Source organism: Pocillopora damicornis, chromosome 10 (genome assembly GCF_964200805.1).
Source record: "Pocillopora damicornis chromosome 10, jaPocDami1.2, whole genome shotgun sequence".
Lineage (NCBI taxonomy): Eukaryota > Metazoa > Cnidaria > Anthozoa > Scleractinia > Pocilloporidae > Pocillopora > Pocillopora damicornis.
Genome location: NC_142679.1, coordinates 11,065,433 through 11,085,670, shown reverse-complemented (window position 1 = coordinate 11,085,670; position 20,238 = coordinate 11,065,433). Strand labels below are relative to the sequence as shown.

The following is a 20,238-nucleotide window of genomic DNA, read 5'->3' as shown; positions in this document are numbered from 1 at the left end:
TGAAAAAAAAACCGTGCGGTATCTTATCATTACCAGTCCCTCTCCATAATTATCAAAGAGGTAAGGGGTCTAAAATGGCGAACGAAATTTTCGAAGGCGAAAGTTTGAGCTTAGAACTAACTCGTTTTCTGGACAAAAATGTTGGAACAGAGAAATCATCGGCAGCTTCCATTAACTGTCTTCTAAAAGATGTTTTGAAGAAGAAGAAATGTTTGGAAACGGAGGTAAGCGACCTTGGTTAAAACAACATTTTTGGTTTGTCCTTCCGATCCACCTTTTCAATACTTCACGTGTAAAGAGTTTAAAACTTAGAGCTAATGTAAGCTTGATATGACTAAGGAAGGAATTCAATTTAGCACTAAAAGTAATATGTGTGAAAGGATGTCGTCTTCACCAAGGGAATTCTATTTCTGCGGAAATTAGAAATTAGTTATTGAAGGAAAATTGATTGCCGTCTTACATATTTTAAAATCTTGTTATAAAATAATCATATTTCCATGATGAATGGATAATGAAAGGTCAGTTGTGGTTTCGATGTAGCCTTTTCTGTGTGAAGGCTGCCTTATTCTCACATTTGTCAAAGAATAATTGGGTAAGGCCAATTAAAGGATATTTGTTGATATTTCCGTTTGTGTCTTTTCAAGCCGAAGCTGACCACTTAACCTAAATCAATTAACAATTTGAGAGAAAGTATGTCAATTATTCATAATGGCATTCTTAACTTACAACAGCTGTCATCAACAATATTATTTTGCTTTTAATGAGATCTATTGTATTCTTCAAACAGAACATGTTAAGCACTTCCAGTTTAGACATATGCATGTTAGTCTTTGTTTTTGTAGGAAGTAGACCTCCAGGTTATAAATTTATAGTAATTAATATTTATCAAAGCTGTATGGAAATGACAGTATGTGTTAATTATCTATAACAATGGAGATCTTATTTTAAGCTCTCTGACTAAGCTTGTTATGTGTCTTATGTGATAATTGAAAATTTTTAACATTTAAGGAGAACATTCCATTTATATACTACATATTTTGGCCATACATGTTTTTTAGGAATGTTCAGAATTTCTTTTTCCTAATAATGCCTGTCTCTTGCTGAAAAAATTGATCATCTGCTTTCACAATCAGGTTCAAAACATGAACCTAAGTTAATGGTCTATATTTAGCTACCATGGGTTTTCTGTGCAGCTTATAGATTGACCATTCAGACTAGCAATTACATGGTCATGGGCCCAACTCCTGTTGGTAGGAAAGGAAGTTACTTTCCAAGTATACCTGTATCAGTGATTGAAAATGTCATTCTATTTGTATTGTTACAAGGGTGAACAAAGTATAGTCTGAACCCTTTTACCCAAGACTGACTTGCATCAAATTTCTCTTTCCAATAGCACCCCAGAATCACATCTTAAGGTCTTGAGAATGAAGGAAATGATTACCAACTAAGGATAAAGAAGCTCTTGATTACTGAACAAATTCCCCTTGTCAGTATCTTGGGAAATGTATAGAAAACAGTATGGAGAATATATATATATATTTATTTATATATATGCATGCTAATATTAGGGTGTAAGGGGTTAAATTGCAGACCTTGGTGTCTAATTTTCCATTTCCCAATAATTGAGTTTCAGAGTACTAGTATATATGTTAGACATTCTGCATATTGCAAGGATCAGTGGTATTGAAACCATAGTGCATGTAAATAAGAATATGAAAGGATTCTAGCCTGGCCATGAAGTAAAGAAAGGTGTTGTTTGTTTCCTCATCCTTAACATCTTTTATTGATTATAAGTAGATTTCAGAAGTGTACAATATAGTCTTGAGAATTACCAGTCAGTGAGAGACTTCAATAACCTTATGTGTGTCCTTGGATTACAAGTAATTGCATGTATTTCCATACAATGACATTGTATTGTTTTTCCAAATAGTTACAAGAGGCCCAGTGTAGAACACCAGATAAGATCCAGGATGTGCTTGACAAGGGTTGTTCAGCAGTGAATGAAGTAAAAAATCTTCAGCAACAACATGAACAGCTTACATCTAGAGTTGACAACCATCTCAAGAAACTTCACCCCCTAGCAGAGCGTTTGTCCAGTTTAGTAAGTCAAATTGCAGAGGTTGAGAGATTCCGAGCATATGTGAGCTGGATACAGAAGATTGAGTCTGTAAGGTAACTTTCAAGCTTTAATTTTAATTTACATGTGAATAACAAGTATAGCACTCTTCATAACAAGATCTTCGTTATTACTTTTTGAGCTGAAATGAGAAAGCTTCTTATCAATTGAACACAATATCTTTTGTATAAAATAGATTGCTTCTAGTTGGAAAGATTAACAGTTCAAAATTTTTCCTGATTTAAGTAATTGGTGTTTTTGCCTTTCATAAAGTTGTCAGATTCACCAGTTTGTTGAAGCTGGGCAGTTGAACTGGGCAGTAGAACAGTTGTCAGTGCTGTCTGAGCTTGCGCGATTACTTAGTGAATCAGCCTGCTGTAATTTGACCAAGTTTGTGAAGGAAATGCAGTTACATTGGCAAAACATTCTTCTCAATAAGCTAGCAAGGTGAGTTAAACAAAAAGAATGAGTTGGAGTTTGGTTTTAATGTCTAGTTTGCAATGTGCTTCAAAATAAGGCGGCTAAAATAATATTAGATCGACCACTGTATTCCTCTGCGTCTGATGCGTTAACTACACTGAAGTGGTTAACACTAGAAAAAAGGCGCTTCCAGCGCCAATGCGTACATGTATATAAATGTCTTAATGGTCTCACGCATCACGAACTAACATTAGTCACTCAGCAAGAACAGCATAGTTACAACACAAGAAATAAAGCAAACCTCAAAATTCCATCCGTTAAAAGAAACTGGGGCAAACAAAGAACTGGCTATCATGCTGTAAGTGATTTTAACTCGCTGGACAAAACTATACGAGCCTCTGATAATGTAAATATTTTGAAGCGTCAGATTTTTAATTCATTGATTTAAGTTTTGTATTACACATAAGATACATTAGTTTTTAGTAGCATCTTTTAGCATTTTTATTCATTGTAAATTTTTAATTTTTAATTTTCGAGGTCCTTTTTGTAAACCACTTTTTAGTGAAAAAGTTTCCTCATTAAAGATTGTCATTATTATTATGTCCAAATTTGTATTTATCACAATGAAAAACTGGAACCTGTCAATCAGCTATGTTCTGACACTTTGATGTTCACTGATATTTAAATACTTAAAGTTTTAGTTGTTGATTAAATTTGTGCCAAGTGAAGTGAAACTAGTTCAAGTTAGCAAGGAAGTTGAGTTAACCAAGTCTTGGTTAGCTGATAATACATGACTGGAAAAATAGGGTCAAACCTAGGGGAAATCCAACCTTGTTCCTTGCAGGGGCTTTAAGTTAACCTCTAAGTTAAGTTTGAGGGGTTGTGTTATAAGAAATCTATCTGAGACATTCCAAGGTGATGAGATCGTTGCTGAAAATGCAAGAACAAGTAATTAAATATTGAGTGTAATGAGTACGAAGATAGATAGATATAGATAGACGTTTATTAATAACACCTTAATAGCAGCTGGAAGCTGAATTACAAAGGTGTACAAATTATATAATAGAACTATACAATAAAATCAAACCTAAAAGGGAACTAATTTACATATGGGCCCATATACAATTGTAATAGATGTCAATTAAAATGTCTTGCGCTTGCTGGAATGAAAGTATCTCTGAACCGATTTGTTTTAAAGGAAACTCTAAATGGTCTGCGTCGTCGTAACTCCCTAAGTTGATCTCGGTTGTCGAAAGGCAGTAAGTGGTACAAACAATCCAAGGGATTGGAGACGATGTTGTTAAAGAATTTTAAGCAAAGGTCTTCCCTCCGATCCCTTAGGGTTTTCAGCTCTGCCATCTGAAGCACTTCTCTATAATGATTATCATAACCGTATATAATTTTCAAGGCTCTCTTTTGGACCCGCTCTAAACTTAAGCTCAAATAATCGGGGAGACTATAATGGTAGACCTGACATCCATAAAGTAAGACGGATTGAATGCAAGCAACATAAAAATTCACTAATTCTGGTGATGGTACCTTAGCTCGCTTTAACTGAGTTAAAAAGTAAAGGCGTTTAGCGGCCTTTTTAATCATCTCAGTAACGTGAGTGTTCCACTTGAGGTTGTCTTGAAAATACACACCCAGTAATTTCACGACACTAACGGCGCTAACCTTAGAGCCATTAATTTCTATGAGATCGTAGGAAGGAGGGGAGCGCACGAAGGAAACTCTTAGCTCATTACATTTTTTCGGATGAAGTTGAAACGAGTTAAGTGTTGACCAGGTAGCTACTTCGTTTATCATAGACTGAGCATTGCTAGGACCACCCTTGCTTATGATTTCATACACTGTCGTGTCATCTACATATTTTATACAATCACTGGCTGATGGTACTTTCAAATCATTTATCATAACCAAGAATAGATAGACTGATAGAGGATCAAAGATTTTGGAGATCTCAGCAAGGATGTTCTGTAGCAACTAAAATTTGCATTTCCATTTATTGTCAAGTAACTGTAAAATTATTTTCCATCATTTTCCTCTCTATTGTATAAAAGAATTATATAACCCCAGTAGTGATTCATTTCTCACCAGTATGCTGGTTGTTTTGCCTAGATAATTCTCATTGTTGTTTGATTTCAACTTAGTAGGTTCTGTTTGTTTTTGCTAGCATCGTGTTGCTTCTTTGAAAAGAGTTTTACTGCTGGACCTGGTTATGCCAAAAATTTTGAATCACATGTACACATCTTTACATCTAAATATTTGTCTAGCTGGCAAATAGATTAGATGTGCATTCATTATGTGGTGTTAAACATGTGGTATTTATCTACATGTTCCAAGCTATTATCCTCTTGTGCCTTGTATTGTCAATATGTCAGGTGGTCACCTAAAGAAATCCAAAATTTTTTGATACATGCATGACTTATTGGGTCGTTATAAACATGCTTAGAGTTGAACTGGGATCCTGTTGCCTGCAGAACAAATGTTCATAATATAATTAAAAGTGATTATTACTTTTCTATTACAGTGAATTTGATGAAATCATGAAAGCTCTGAAATGGCCTTTCACTTCTCTCTCCACTGCACCTCCACTATCCACAACATCAGATGATTACAGCAGACTAGAAACTGTGTTTATACTTTTGCTCAAATTACAACAGTTGTATCCTTTTAAAGCATTATTTTAAGAAGTCCTTGCAAATTTAAGTTTTTCTTAGTTAGAGGGTGGTAGCATTAATGTAGCATACAGCTGCACAATTTTATAAACACTGATAACAGACAAGGAAATGATACATGTACATTAATTCCCTGCAGATGGATGCAGACCTCAAGTGACTTGAACAAGAAGGGGTCCACATTTTTCAGTATTACCACAAGTTAGGTTTTGATCAAAAGCAGTGATACTATTTGACTATATAATATTTATTTGAGATATTGATATTAGACATGTGTTCTGCTCACTCCTAAATAGAACTGATGTGATCGTCTGTTATTAACAATTAGATATTGGATGAAAATTAAACATGGTTATTATACTTGACTTGAACATTTTACCCTATTTTTCAGCAAAGAAATATCTGCAGGAAATATTTCTCTCAGTAGAAACAAAAGTGACATCCTTCTGCCACTTGACTGGCTTTTGAAGCCTTTTAGAAAGAGATTTCGCTTTCACTTTTATGGGAATAAACAAACAAACAACCCTCAGAAGGTAGTGTATCAAAAAAATTAATTAAGAAATCTATCATGATAAAATGACTTAGAGACAAAATGGTCAAAAACCTAACCGTTAATATTGTGGTACATACTGTTAAAGCCATAGCCATTTACTTATTACATGTAGTTACAAGGCTTTTCCTTTTATTGGTTTACTGCAGCTGTAATCATTACCATTACAATTTCCTCAAATGCGATTGGTACATCACCTGCTCTATATTTCACTAGTCACTCTGTACAGCTGTAATCGGACAGTGTAATCGGAGAGTTGGCTGTAATCAGGCACTAGTAATTGGACAGTTGAAGCAGCCAAGCACACTAAGTCCACTCAGCTAAATCCACCAATCACAGAATTGATCACAATAACCATAGCAACAACCCCTTACCCTTAAAAAAAATGGGAAATCTCCAAATTTTTTGCTTTAGACATTGTCCCCACTGGTGATATTTGTCCTAAATGTTTTTTTTTTTTCTATTTTAATTTGAAAATTGTAATGGTTATGATTAGTTGGTATCAGGACTTTGTGTCACCCAATTCTGTCTGCAATCATACTGTGATTGACAAATTGGACTCCTGCTTCATGGTCGTCTGATTTTGTTAATCACTTGTATGATTACAGACTGAATTAATCTCCACTCAGTCCTATTACCATTATTAATAACAGACTTGGGATTTTAAAAGAACAATCCAGTATCTCCCACTTACTAGGAAGGGGGAATATCAAAGCTTTCAAACAAGACTATTATCTGTTCATTAAGCTAATTAAATGTTATTCCATATCAAACAATTACAGTCCTATAACTTTTTAAACAGGAAAGGATGACCCATTATGTGCATTTTTTTGTTCTTTTAGCCTGAGTGGTATTTTACACAAGTTTTAAATTGGATAAAGAATCATAGTGACTTTCTAGAGCACACAATTCAACCCATTCTTCAAAGGACAGAATATGATTTTGTTCATGCCAAGGTAATGTGCACAAGAACCATGAATGTTAGCAATTCAAAAGTGTCTATATAGAACACCAATCATATCTGGGTGTTATTTCGCAAAAACCTGTGTAATAACAAAAACCAATGACTACAAGAGGTAAAAGGTCAAGCAGATCGGGTAGATTTTTTGAACCAGTTAGAGAGAAAATTGGAGAAAAAGCATTGTAAGTAATCTCAGTATACTCAGGGCACTAAATTTAAAATTGTTGTTAGTTTTTAGTTTTACTTGATCAATTAAAATGAAGCTCCTGTTTTTAACAGTCAAATGCCAAATTTTTAAGATGTGTGATTTTGTATAAAAATACCCAATGTAACTGGGTAGTCTTAAAAAACAGACAAGTCTCTACTGATCCTCTATGATTTTCTTTAAATTATTTTCAGACTGAGTTTATATCTGGGCTATTAAACGTTGTGGTTGAGAAGTTGGAGCACAGCATCCAAAGTATAATTGATGATGATGATTCTTTTTCTCACTTTGTCGACGAATTGTTATTATTCAACAAAGAACTTCACATGGCTCACAGTTACAGCTCTACTGAACACAGCTGTTTGCACATCCTAACCACTGAAGCTTGCTTGCAAAGATGGGTAGAGTTAGAAAGAAAATGTTAGTATTGAGCTAAGCTTCAACTTTTAATTTTCTCTAAAAAACTTGGCTGGTGCTTACCCAATGAATGCTGAGGTATCACAGTTTCTTTCTTGATGTATTCCACAGATGCTGAGTCAAACATGAATTCAGTTTTGTCCTCCTCATCAGCATGGACACCAAAATACAAAGATGTTAGTGATGTAGATGACACACGAATTCCTGAGTGTGCAGAAGGATTTATGACCCTTCTCTCTGTTATAACAGGTACATGGCCAAGCTAAATATAATCCCAGTCATCTTCTGAATAATAATTGTATCATTGTGCTGTTCAGAGCTTACATGTATGGTTGGATCGGTGGACATATTTGGTGGTGTAAGCTGAAGCTGTTAAAAAATCAGCCATAAATTTGTAAATGCAAATGATTTGGATCGAATCAAAAGACTGGCATAAGAAAGAACCACGAAATTTTTTTATCTAAGCTTGACCTTTATGGTATATCTGGGAATTCATTAAAATGGTTTCAGTGGTATTTGGAGAATGGTACACAACAATGCTCAATAAGTCCCAGAACAAACTTAATACTCATTACCAGATGCAAATTATTTCAAAAATAGGTTAACTTATAGTGGCGCCACATTGTAGAGTAGCCTTCCTTGGGAGGCTTAGCAGGTGGAATACCCTGGGTCATTCAAACAAGAAATCAGCAAAGTTCTCAAAGGCATAACATTCATGGAAAGCAGCAATAAAGTGTTAAAAAAATAATTAATAGTTTTTAATCCTTTTGTACATAGCTGATGAATTGCCTGTGATTAAATAATAATGAAAGTATAATAATAATAATGATGTAATCTTGACCTTTGACTGTCACATTCCAGTTACAAAGTGAGTGAAGTATAGTTGGCATAACTAACTGTTGGCTTGTTTTTTTTTTTTATGCACAAAGAAAAGATTATAAAATCATGAAAATAATTCTCCTTACCATCTGACATACAATTCTTATGATGTTATTTCAGAGGATTTGTATTGAATCAACTTATTATCCTCTAATTGATAATTTTCTTTTTTTCTCATCACTTGTCCCCTTGGTATTGTATTGATATTATAAGAAAGAATTTTGACTTTGGTCACTCGTGGGAGTTAAAGGGTTAATCATCCATAAGTATCTCTGAATTTAGTTTTTGTTTCTGAGACTGTGGTTGAGATGTACCTACTGACATTAAGACTAATATATAGATTTAGCCAAGCCTAAAAGCAGAGCTCACATTTTTTTTCCCCACACGTCTCAAGGGCACAATGCCTTGCCCCGGCCAGGACTAGAACCTGGGTTGTCCGACTCTGAGCCCAGTGCACTAACCACTGGACTACTGGACAAAACCATGGCGTTGGCGTGCCCGTGGTACAATTGACCATGCATGTTAAAAGTAGCACCTTGTACGGTCGTACAATTGTATGGTTGTACATCCAAATTTTTTCAGCTTGATGGGTTACTACTATTTTGTATAATTATGGGGCTACACTCTGCAAGCTCCGCTATTAAATATATGCATTTCTTAAATAAATAATACCAAATTGAGTTCACTCTCATTTATCTTGTCAACAGATCGATATAGAAAATTACCAAATATGGAACATCAGGAGCAGTTTCTAGAAGTGCAGTTATTTCTTCTTAAGAGATTTATCTCCAGGTTGATGCATGAGGCAGAAGAAACAAAATTTTCCCCTGCTGGACCTCATTACTGTTCAGTTCTCAATGCTGCTAATTATGTTAACCTAATACTTCAAGAGTGGAGTGAGCAAATGGTATTTTAATTTTCTTTTATTATTGTATGTGCATAGTGTATTTCAAGAGTGAAGTGGGCAAATGGTGTTTTAGATTTATTCTTATCAATGTATGTGCAGGGTGAATTTCATAGCAGCTTTTCTACTGTAAATACAAATTCTCTTAAACAGCTGTCATTCATGGGGAACCTTTTAATTGTTTTTGTTTCCAGCTTTTCCTTAAACTCTGTGAACATCGCAATCCATCTATTGGCTATGTAAAGTCTGAAGATATGTTTGGCTCGGAAAACCATGTGGGAGATGATGAAGAACAGGGGGTTCCTTATATGAAAAGTGTATTTGAAGAAGTAACGCAATCTTTACAAGATTTAAAGGAACATATGATCAGTGATCTTGTAGAGCATGCTGTAAAAGGATTTAGGACACTGAGCAAACCCTACAAAAAAGAGAAGTAAGTCTGACACGTTGATTGAATGTTGTATAAACCATAAGCTCTATTTAAATAAATGTTTGAAGAAGAGGTGTACAACTTAGTGTCACTATCACAGCAGCAACATTGTGGTAGCTTGCTGCATTAGACTCTGTGCATGCCCAAAGTCCATTGCAGAGGCAGCATGCAGACCATAACATTGCATATGTGTGTTGTTTTTTGTTTACTTACATTGCAGTTGTTGTATGCATGTAGTGTTTGGTTGTGCCTGTTGCCATTGCAATCGACTGTAAGCATACACACAGCTTGATTGCTACAGCTAAACTGCATGAAGTACACATCTCTGGGAAATTATTGGAACAATAACCTTAGACAGATATCAAACCCACACCCCTTACAGTGTGGCATTAATGTACTAACTATTGAATTAACAACATGTTTCAGTTAATGAAATTTCCTTGCACAAGCACCTGTGTAAATACTTTTAAGAATGTTGCGAGTAAAATGATTAATTAATTTTAATTAATTAATATGTTTCAGTACATGAAATTTCCTTGCACAAGCACCTGTGTAAATAATTTTAAAATTGTTGCAAGTAAAATGATTAATTATGTAATAATATCTGAAGATGTGAATCTTTGAAGGTTTCATTGAAACTTAGTCAGTTCTTTTGATAGGGATGTTTCAGTATACTCTCAGCTTTAGATATTACAGGGTGCATTTTAGTTTATTGCCACTGTCTTCTTGGCCGAATAATTCTCAGATTTGTCAAAATAAGTGAATGTTAGAGAATCTCTTCAATAACCTTTTACCTTTTTGTGCAATCTCAGAGTGAGGAGTATGTTAATTCACAGAGGATGCATCTAAGCTTTTTCTCTGTGATTTACAGGTGGCATGCATTTCCCTCTCCAAAGGATGTTATTCTCATGACCCTGTCATCATCAGCATGTGAGATGTTATTGTTCTTAAAGGGAAGGTTTCAAATTCTGCAGGAACAGCTGGCAAGCACTATTTTCAGTGCAATATGGAAAGATCTTGCAAAGGCTCTAAACAAGTTTATATACAATGAGGTAGGGAATTTTTTGTACAATAGATTTTGGCAGAATCATAGGCAAACCATATATCAAACATTGAACCTTATAGGGTTTTTTTGTTCTAAAACTTTTCCCAAAAGCACTTTTGAAGTTAATCTTCTAGAGCAAGTTATGGTTTGTGCCTAGTGAATTTTATGGTATCTAGACAAGCTTAAGATAAAAGTATTTTTCCTTCTAAGAACTATCAGTGGTGTTTTACAAGGATTATATTTCCACAGATTATCCTGGAGTGTCATTTCAATGAAGGAGGTGCAGCGCAGTTACAGTTTGACCTCACAAAGAATCTTTTCACATTATTTTTGGAATACACACAGAAACCAGAGAATTTCTTTAAAGAGTAAGTTACTAAAAGCATGGCCCTCTTAATTGAATTACTGACATTAAGCAACTGCTTGCAGTTAAAGCAAAGTAATTCAGCATTGATTAAATACTAGAGCTAATTACAGTGTGGACAGGTGATTTCAAAAGGTGGCTCATGATACCCAGGAGCCTGTCTACGTAAGGGTAACTTGTAATCACAAGATACCATATTCATGTCGGGATTTCAAACTCTTTGCTTTGCTTTAGAACAAACTTTCTACTTCTTGAGTAATAATTATTGGATTTTAGCATTTGTCAGCTTGGTTTTATTTGACTCAGCCCTGGGCAATAGAAGCATCAGGCCTCATGGTTTGAGAATGAACTTGAAGAGTTACTTCATCAGTCACTTTTGGCAATTTCTTTTTAGTGGACACTTTTAAAATGGTTGACTACTTTACTTATCCAGGGTCAAGGAAGCCTGTATCTTGTTAAATCTCTTGCCTGGATCTGCAGTATTGCTGAGGGATTTGCTCAAGTCTTCAGGGAGTGACAACAGTGAAGAAGGCATTTGTCCAGCAAGTACTGCATTACAAGACATTGGGGTGTATAGATTAACGTCAGCAGATGCACTGAAAATTATCAACCTTAGAGTGCATTTGCCAAGTGTATAACACTTGGCTTTCAAACATATTCAGAGGAAATTTGTCTTGTTTGAAAATATCCATACCAAGAGATATCTCTTGCTCCATATCCATTTCTGGGAGAATTTGCCTGGTTTGAACTACACAAACCCCCCCCCCCCCCCAATACTATAGTAGCTGGAAATGAACAGGTACTTAATTGTAACAAATGAAAGTTCAACAATAATTTAGACTCTTAGTTGAGCAAGTAGCAAAGGGGAGACATGAGGCTAACATTTCTAGTATAAATAGTCATTTCCCTCTTGAAATCTGTAACATGAAATTTTTTTGAACCTTCCTATGGCTGGGTATGCATAATCTCTTCAACCACAAAGGCACATTTCTGGCCATTTGTTGGTTTGAGAATAATCTGTCAAAGGGAATTTGAAAGCAATAGCAAACACTGGCCTTCAGGGGAAACAATGATAGGAAATAAATATCCTTCTTGTTTTTGTTGATCAACAGCTGCTATTAAAGTCTTCCAGTCTTTTTTCTCAGATGCCTCTCACTCTTTATTTCTTATGAGAAACCTTCTCATTTGAGAAAGAGGCTATAATTATATATAGTGTAGTCTAGGGTTACATAGAAGCTAAATGAGCCCATGTTAAGACAATATCAAAGAAGAGGTTAAAGTTTACACTGAAAAGTGCCTTTGAGCCATCTGTGATATTGATATTTATTGTAAAACAAACATTTCAAAAAATTATTTTTATTGTATCTCAATTCACATACAAAGGTAATCTTGTGTCATGTTCCCTTACTAGTGAGCCACAAGGAAAGTAACCAAAAAATATTAAGGGAAACTATTTTCAATTTGTTATTACACAAGACTAATTTATGGCTTTACTATAAAATTATGAATTGAATTGAAATAAATTACATTAAGTCCATATTAGATAGAAATTAGTAAATATGTCCAGCCAAAATTTCAAAAACTGTTTTCAGATTAAGAGATTTTTAAAGAGATGTTTGTATTGTAAAACTACATGTATGAACAAGCTAATGTATCCAGAAATTATTCCTGTAAATTTGCAAATTTAAATTAAATTTATGTGTGCAATAAAGATTGTTTTGCATTTCATATGACAGTCTTATTTGGAGGTTAATTTTTGACTTGTTAATAATTTTTATTTGAATAATACTTTACTCATTTCATAATCTGTATTTATTTTTTACAAAGTACATGATCACACTTCACCTTGCTTTTTCAGTATAATTTTCTCTAAATAATAGTGAAAAATTGACTGTCAGTGATTATAAGTTCTCTATGAGCCATGAAGCCAACATGAGCTTCTTAATGGGTTTAATTAATAAGAGTTTGTTTAATCATTCTTCAAATTGGTGCGGTAATTTTTAAAATGATCATCTTCCATTCTTTTATTACATCAGATTACTCTACAAGTCCAAGATTTTTAAGAATATGGGAAACAGTACTTGTCCTCAGGGCCTCCACGGCAGATGCAATACTGAACTTGTCTGTAGCTATTAGCACTGCCACTGGTACCACTTGATCCATTACAGTTCCTTTGGCTACATGCTCAGAAATCTGTAGATTGAGAACATCATTAATGGAATCTCTTCTGTATATTGCCTTGAGAACAGCATGCAAAGCACATTTCTGATTGACTCTGGCAAAAGTAGAAACTATAGATATGGCTCGATGGAACAACTTGTTGTTACTAACTTTTACATCAATCATGAGACCTCTTAGGACCTTGCCTTTCAACACATGGGCTCCTGTTGAAATTGCATTAAGAATCCACTTGATAGAAATCTCCTGAAGACACTGGTTTAAAAAATCAGTGAGTAATATTGGAGTTGATGAACCCTCTTCATTGAGGCATCCTGATGAATGATTTCCCTCCACATGAATGCAACTCTTGAAAAGGTTACTTAATTCACTTTCTTTCTGAAAAATAATGCCAATTAACTGTGTGCCTTTCTCTTTGATCAGATGGATCAATTGGGTAACTTCCTGAAAGACCTTGTTGTCAGGCAAAATAAATACTACTGTGTCATGTACAGTTAGTTCAGGCAAAAAATTGCTTTGAAAATCCTCCAATGAAATACAAAGCTTTTTGGATTCAGTAAGCATTAGCTCTCCTTCCCTGTTGTTAAGAATACTGTACCCTTCCTCTATGAAGCCTCTCACATCATCAAAGTTAGCACTAAATGTAGGGACACACTCAGAGGCATCCAAAAGACCCATAAATCCTTTTAATCCCCATCCAATATAGAATACATGGCCATTAGACTTGAGGCTCTCAGCAGCCAGCTCAATGGCACAAGCAATGCTGGAACAACTAAAGTAAGTCCTTCTGTACATGTTCTCATACATCAGGAGAATTTCAGTCAGTCTGTTAAGCACTGATCTTGGCTGGGATATAGAGGCATGTGCTTTAAGTAAAATAGACTCCAAAAGTATCTTGGTGGCACTTCCTCCCTTCATACGTGAGGACCCTGTAATAGCCTCTGGGCCAACAACTGGATTAAGAATGATTCCTTTGTCATAGTCTGTGAACACAATAAGCAAATTTGATCAATACTATAACACAAAAGGACTAACTGGTTGTCCAAAAGAGCTGTAGAAATTTTTGTCTTGAGGTGTTTTAGTAAATAATGTTCAGTTTGGGAGAAGTATACAATCCTCCACATGATTATTACATTTCAGTTTAACTCTTTGAAACTAAGAGTGACTGGCATCTAACTTATCCCTACAATATCATCCCTGAATCAAACATGAAGGTCACAAAAATAAAGGAAAGGATCACCAACTAAAGCAGCTATTAATTTTTAAACAAATTCTCCACATCAGTGTCTTAGAAAATGTAGAGAGAACAGTATGGAGAATATGCATATTGATGTTAGGGTGTAGAGAGTGAAGCCTATAAACTCCACAACACAAGAACAATGCCTTGGCAGTGCAATACTACATTGTGTGAGCTAAAAATTGACAAGGTGAATGCATTGCTTCAGTTTACAAGGTAAATGTAGTTTCTTCAACTGTTTTAAGGCGTTCAGAAGGAGAGCTGGAGGATAAGATTTTTTTAGGCAGTACCATTTAAAACCATGGCGGAAATCTCCTCACCTTCTAACGCATTAGCAACATCAAAAAATGACTTATCCCATTGTTCTATTGGGTTTTTCCTTGCCTGATGTACAGGATTGAATCCCAAAAGAACAGGAATGAAGGTATCACGGTGTCTCATGCAGTGGTCTAACTGTCCAGCAACATAAGGCGCAGAAAGACCACATGTTATACCGATAAACAGTACTTGTTTTTTACTGCGAGACAAGTGTATTAAATCTTCTTCGCCTCTTTTCCAGTCATCTTCTGGCGCTTCTTGTGATGTAAACAGGGCAATGTCTCCCCCTGCGATAAGATAATCATAACACGCTGAGATCTGCTGAGCTTCGGCGAGCTGGGAAAATTTATGAGCCAGAAAATAGGCAAGCCTTCCAGATGTACCACAACCGCTGATAACTATGGCTTTGTCTCCACTGTTGTCTCGTAAAATCTCCTTTGCTTTCTCTGCTACTTTATCCATCGCTTCGATGGTGTTCTCGTCAAGGACACTTGGAAAGTCTTTCCAGCCTGAAAATATCTGTGCGTCGCATTGGCGAAGAGTTCTTGCAATGTCAGTTGCAGTGCCAACATCGATGTCAATTGTAAGCTCATTTCGGAGTTCAGTGATTGGTGTTGTAGCGTCTTTGGGATATTTCTTTTTGGCACTCATCCTTACTTATTGAAGATTTTTATTAAAGATCTCCCTAACATGCAACGGAACGATTGAAAAGGATATCTAGTGCTACCTACTGCCTACGAGTAGTACTACCCGTCCGGGATTGGGACCTCGACTTCTATCCCAGGGATCATTTCGAGCACATACAGCACAGCGGCCATCTTGGAACATCGTTTACCCGTCTCGTCGGAGGTATTATTGCAAAATGGCAGCTAGAAGGATTGGGAAGTATGTACCAGATTGGGTTAAGCTGGCAACAAAATGCCCCGAGGCAGAAAGACCACATTACAATAGATTGAGGACCAATTTTGAGAATATAAAAACGCAGTAAGTTGTTATAACAAATGCAATATATCTCCTGTAACTTTAGTAGCATGAGGCGCATTGAACAAGCTTTAAAGAATTAAGTTGACATCGGCGGTAGTTATTTTTAGAAGAAGCAGGAAGACCTACAACTTTTGATCGTTGTGTTAATTTTTGATTCTGTAACACTACATACCGTTGCAAACAGGCCATTATGACATTACCATGTTCATGTACAATTTACAATATTGGTAGATTGACTGAGCCTTGGCATATATGATATTCCCTTGAGATCACAGTGACTTTCTTTCATTTTTTTGTTTGGATCTTAGTTACCCAATTTTTATGTGGTGCGTTCCTCTTGATGGAAAAACATAATTATATAGTTTCCTCTTTCCTATTTCCTATGCATCATCATAGAAATCTGCGGAGGGGGGTGGTTGTTAGCTTACAGTGGTAGAATTCCAAGGCAGACAGCAATAGACATTATTACTGAAAGTTAGCAACCAAAACAGATGAATTTCATCCTAGTTTTTTAATTTTTGTAAGCTAATATTATTGAAGTGGAGGGAGGACAGTGCTTAAATGTTGTTAAAATCCAAAAAATGTATCAGATGTTATATATGAAAGATTGTTAGAGTTTGTCACAAACCATTTCGAGAGGAATTTTCCAAAATTGAAAAAAAAAAAAAAGTAAAATCCAGAGAAACATTTGTTGAATTGAGAGATCTGTTTTGGTTGCTTGATGTTCCCTCATGATCAGTGTAAAACTGAGACCTGAATTCAAAGGAAGGACCACAGGGTACCAAAATAGGTGCAAGACATTGACTATAGCTGTTTTTATCTGCCATGGTCTTTATTCCATCACATGTCAATTCCCTGAACACAAAATGCCCTTTATCACTGACTTCAAACAAAGAATACAAAGTTCAGAATGATGTTACTGTTATAGAATGAAGTTTTGATTTTGGTTGTTGCTGATTAAATGTTCTCTCTTTTGACACCACAGACTGGATGGAGTTGCACCCAAACCAGAGCCAATTAACTGGGACCTGTATGCCAAGAACATATCTAAACCAGGAATGGTTGAAGCTTTCAAGAAGGCTGTAAGTTACATGTAAATCAGTGTGCAGAGTTTGAGATTCTGCTAAGGATATAATCTGGTATAACTCATCCAAATTTCCAAGCCCTGGATATAAGCCATCCCCAGGAATACTTTTCTTCATCTCTTGCTTGATTGACTGACTTACTAGGTGGTTAATTAACTGTTTGTTTTGCAGTATGGTGCAGTTACTGTACCCTACCCAATTGATACACTCACATCAAAAATAAATGAGGCAGAGAAAGAGATGGTAGGTAGTGAATATATAAGCAAATCTGGATACTTAGGGAAGGCAAATTCTAATGTTTTGTTTTTTTGTTTTTTTGGTTCTGTGAATTCTTGCCACTTCTAGTTTTATGGGAATTGCCAAATGATACAGATTGAAGCCATGATGACAGTTTGCATGAATATGGAAAAAATTAAGTTTTAATTGGATGGGACTTCTCTTTGTTCAAAATCATATTTGTGGGCTTGTGGGGGGGGAATCAATCTTTGGGCATAATGATTTTGTACTCAATGCAAGGTGTTTTCAAGGTTATCAAGGAAGGAGAAATTGCTAAGGACATAATCCTGTTGTTTAGTCTTGCCTAATTTTGTTTTGTACTGTTTTTGTTTTATTTTTGTTGTTGTTGTTGTTGTTGATGTCGTCTAACTGTTTTCCCATTGTCTGCTCTCATGATTAAAATAAAAGTCCGGTATTATTACAGTAACTGTATGTTTAAAGGCTGTTATCTTTCATATAATTTGAATAGCAGGGATATTTTGTGGCAAGCGAGTGTTAAATATTGCAAGAGCAAGGAGAGCCTGAAGGAAACAAACCAGTGTAAGGGAAAGGGGTATGGAAGAATTGAAAGCCTTTCCTCAGTCATAGAAATCGAATATAGTGGCTTCAATTGGAATATTTAGTCATCACTTTCTCAACAATGTTTGTGCTAAGAAAGTTGTCATCATTAATATTATTTTTATTATTTACATTATTTACATCATTACCAATTTTTATGAAGTTTGTTTCATAGTTTACTCAGTTTCATGTACTATTCATTCGACAGGAAACGTTGGCTAAGGAATCTATAGAGGAAGCAAATGAAGCTATTGCTCTGTGTGAAGCTGAGGTATCTCAGCAAGTATTTTAATATACTCTTTGTCTGTTACCAGAAAGAACAATTGTCAATTAACATAAGATATAAATTTCCTAACAATCTCCAAAAAGTGGTATTTTAGTAGTGCTGCAGTGGAAAAGGAGGGAAATCATGTTACATTTAAAGTAAAAAACCAAACAAATATTTCCCCCCAAACTAAAATTCAAGCATATGAGTCTCAAGGACAATGGAAATTTAATTCAAGTAGGTATACTTTACATACTTTGCATAATAATGTAGGCCCTCCTTCAAGATAGGTTTCATGATGACTTCAACATATTTTTTTATTCTAATCTTCAGCTTGCAAAAATCAGGAGCATGAAACCCTATGAGGAGATGTCTGTAAGTATAGTAATTGTAAATCACCAGGGTTTTCTTCTCTCAGCTGTAAACAATTTGTTACATTAAATTTTAGTACACAGTTGAAAGAACTCCAGATAGGGGTGATAAACTAAGTAGAATAGAGTTAAGCTCTGTTTCAGCAGCTTTCTCAGATCCAGATTTTGGGAAGAAAGTGAGCTCATTTTATAGCCCTGTATATTGCGCCTTGTCATATTATGTAAATTGAAGTGTTTTTCAAGGATCTCCAGCCTTGAGAAAAAAGCTGTAACTGCACATGTGTATAATTATGATAATTGTTTATGTGTGTTTGATATTGCCAGTCATCTGCTGACATGTAACTGGCCTTTCATGCCTCTCTGTTAGGTTCATGAATTCCACTCGATATCTCACTTATTCACTTCACTCACTAGTGAAATATCAAGCTGAACACTCAAAGAAAATTTCCATATTTATGGACACCCATGTATTATCTTCTATTCACCTAATATAAAAAAACTTACAATAATATTTCATTTCCACATTTTGGAGGGGAAGAGGCATATTTTACAACATTGTTGATACTAAGCATGCTAACTATATCTATATTTATTGTAAATGTATTATCATTATCACTATCAGTTATTATTATTATTATTATTATTATTATTATTATTATTGTTATTTTTCTTTGTTTTTTCTCATAGATTGATGAGTTTTTAGATCTCCATCCAGAGGTCAAGAAATTTGTAGATGAAAAAATGCAAAGTGGTGAATGGCCGGACAGGACTCTGTGATGGTTGGCTTGAATTGGGTGTTCATGATTTCTGACTCTTGCCATTTACAACTGTTATTGTTCAAAAGGGAATGTGAACTGAGTTTGTATTTTTGTTATTGATCACAAGTAAAGCTGGTGTGGTAATTTACACATGGTTTGTTCCTAGATGTATTCCAGTAGGCACGTTCAGTAGCAGTTGAATCTGATAATCTGACGATCTGAATCTTGAGACAATTATAGAATCTCTATGTAGTTATAAAGTGCAGTACACTCTCGATCACTCAACTGTTGCAAATTTAAACCTCAGCTCACTCCAGCCAAAATCGGTTTGGTGTGGAATTCTCTCATATATTTCCATAACTGTATCCTCTTTCACTCGAACCCTCAATGACTTGAACTCCCATTAACTCAAACCCGTTTCATATCCCTCCAGGACATTTTTCGGCATGAATTTACTCTCTTAACTCGAACCATGTTTGTCATAAGCGGACAAGTCAAAACAAGCAGTGCTGCAGTCCAAAATATTGAATGACTTTGAGGTAGCAGAGTCTTCTTGTCTGATCTCCTTTTTTTTGGCTTTGCACAAAACCAGGAAGTCCAACTTTGTTTTAGATAGGATGAGGTTCATTCAAATCCGGCGTCGTGTATCTTATAACTGTGAAAACTAGTAACGTTCCATTTTCACTCGACGGGTTTATTTCGTGGAACGTGCCGCACAGGCCATGGAGACTTGATGGGCATCTTCACAACATCTTGACGACAGTGAAGACGCCAATCCCCAAGCTGAAACGGCGTTTTACAGTGAAACACCTACCTTAAGCATTCACAGAAGGATGAAATACACATATGTACATTTTTTTGGTGGAGATAACTGATAAAATGTGAAAAATTGAAACGGAGAAAAAATTGCTTAAAAAACCTTTATCAAAATGGACCTCTTCCCACCGAGCAGAACATTACCAGGCACATTACAATATTGTTGGTTGAGGCGATAATTATAATTGCCTCGACTGATGAAAGGCTGTGAACTTAACGAAATAGCAAAATCATGCTTAAAAACCATATAAAGAACACTCACATACGTTTTATTTCATTCAATTTTGGCTTACCCATTTCTTCGTGTATGGTCTGATTCCATATTTTACTGCCAAACTGCAAGATGTGCAATATGATGCGGCTTCTTTCAGACCCGAGAGAGGGTCAGGACAGCAGTGAAGTTTCCGACAGTTTACCTCAGAC

General features: G+C 35.4%; 3 protein-coding genes across 4 annotated transcripts; 2 read left to right on the top strand and 1 right to left on the bottom strand.

Annotated features, from left to right (window-relative positions):
• Window positions 1-40: 40 nt before the first annotated feature.
• LOC113680354 (RAD50-interacting protein 1) lies at window positions 41-12,697 on the top strand. The gene is made up of 13 exons (XM_027197379.2): window positions 41-224; window positions 1,931-2,172; window positions 2,390-2,563; window positions 5,067-5,201; window positions 5,606-5,747; window positions 6,607-6,720; window positions 7,125-7,350; window positions 7,459-7,596; window positions 8,934-9,133; window positions 9,325-9,563; window positions 10,432-10,612; window positions 10,855-10,973; window positions 11,403-12,697. The coding sequence occupies exons 1-13, from the start codon at window positions 75-77 to the stop codon at window positions 11,605-11,607; spliced, it is 2,265 nt and encodes a 754-aa protein (XP_027053180.2). The 5' UTR covers window positions 41-74; the 3' UTR covers window positions 11,608-12,697.
• On the bottom strand, window positions 12,310-15,476 carry LOC113680342 (glucokinase regulatory protein). Of its 2 annotated transcripts, XM_027197367.2 has the most exons (3): window positions 14,705-15,476; window positions 13,301-14,130; window positions 12,310-13,162 (listed from the first exon to the last, which is right to left on the bottom strand). In XM_027197367.2, the coding sequence occupies exons 1-3, from the start codon at window positions 15,351-15,353 to the stop codon at window positions 13,007-13,009; spliced, it is 1,635 nt and encodes a 544-aa protein (XP_027053168.2). In that variant the 5' UTR covers window positions 15,354-15,476; the 3' UTR covers window positions 12,310-13,006. The 2 variants fall into 2 exon arrangements, with proteins under 2 accessions (XP_027053168.2, XP_027053167.2); XM_027197366.2 differs by having other exon boundaries at window positions 12,767-14,130; window positions 14,705-15,475.
• Window positions 15,477-15,499: 23 nt separating this feature from the next.
• Window positions 15,500-19,147, top strand: LOC113680343 (ATP synthase peripheral stalk subunit d, mitochondrial). Its single transcript, XM_027197368.2, has 6 exons — window positions 15,500-15,686; window positions 16,672-16,768; window positions 16,943-17,014; window positions 17,814-17,876; window positions 18,204-18,245; window positions 18,929-19,147. The coding sequence occupies exons 1-6, from the start codon at window positions 15,565-15,567 to the stop codon at window positions 19,016-19,018; spliced, it is 486 nt and encodes a 161-aa protein (XP_027053169.2). The 5' UTR covers window positions 15,500-15,564; the 3' UTR covers window positions 19,019-19,147.
• The last annotated feature ends 1,091 nt before the right edge of the window (window positions 19,148-20,238 follow it).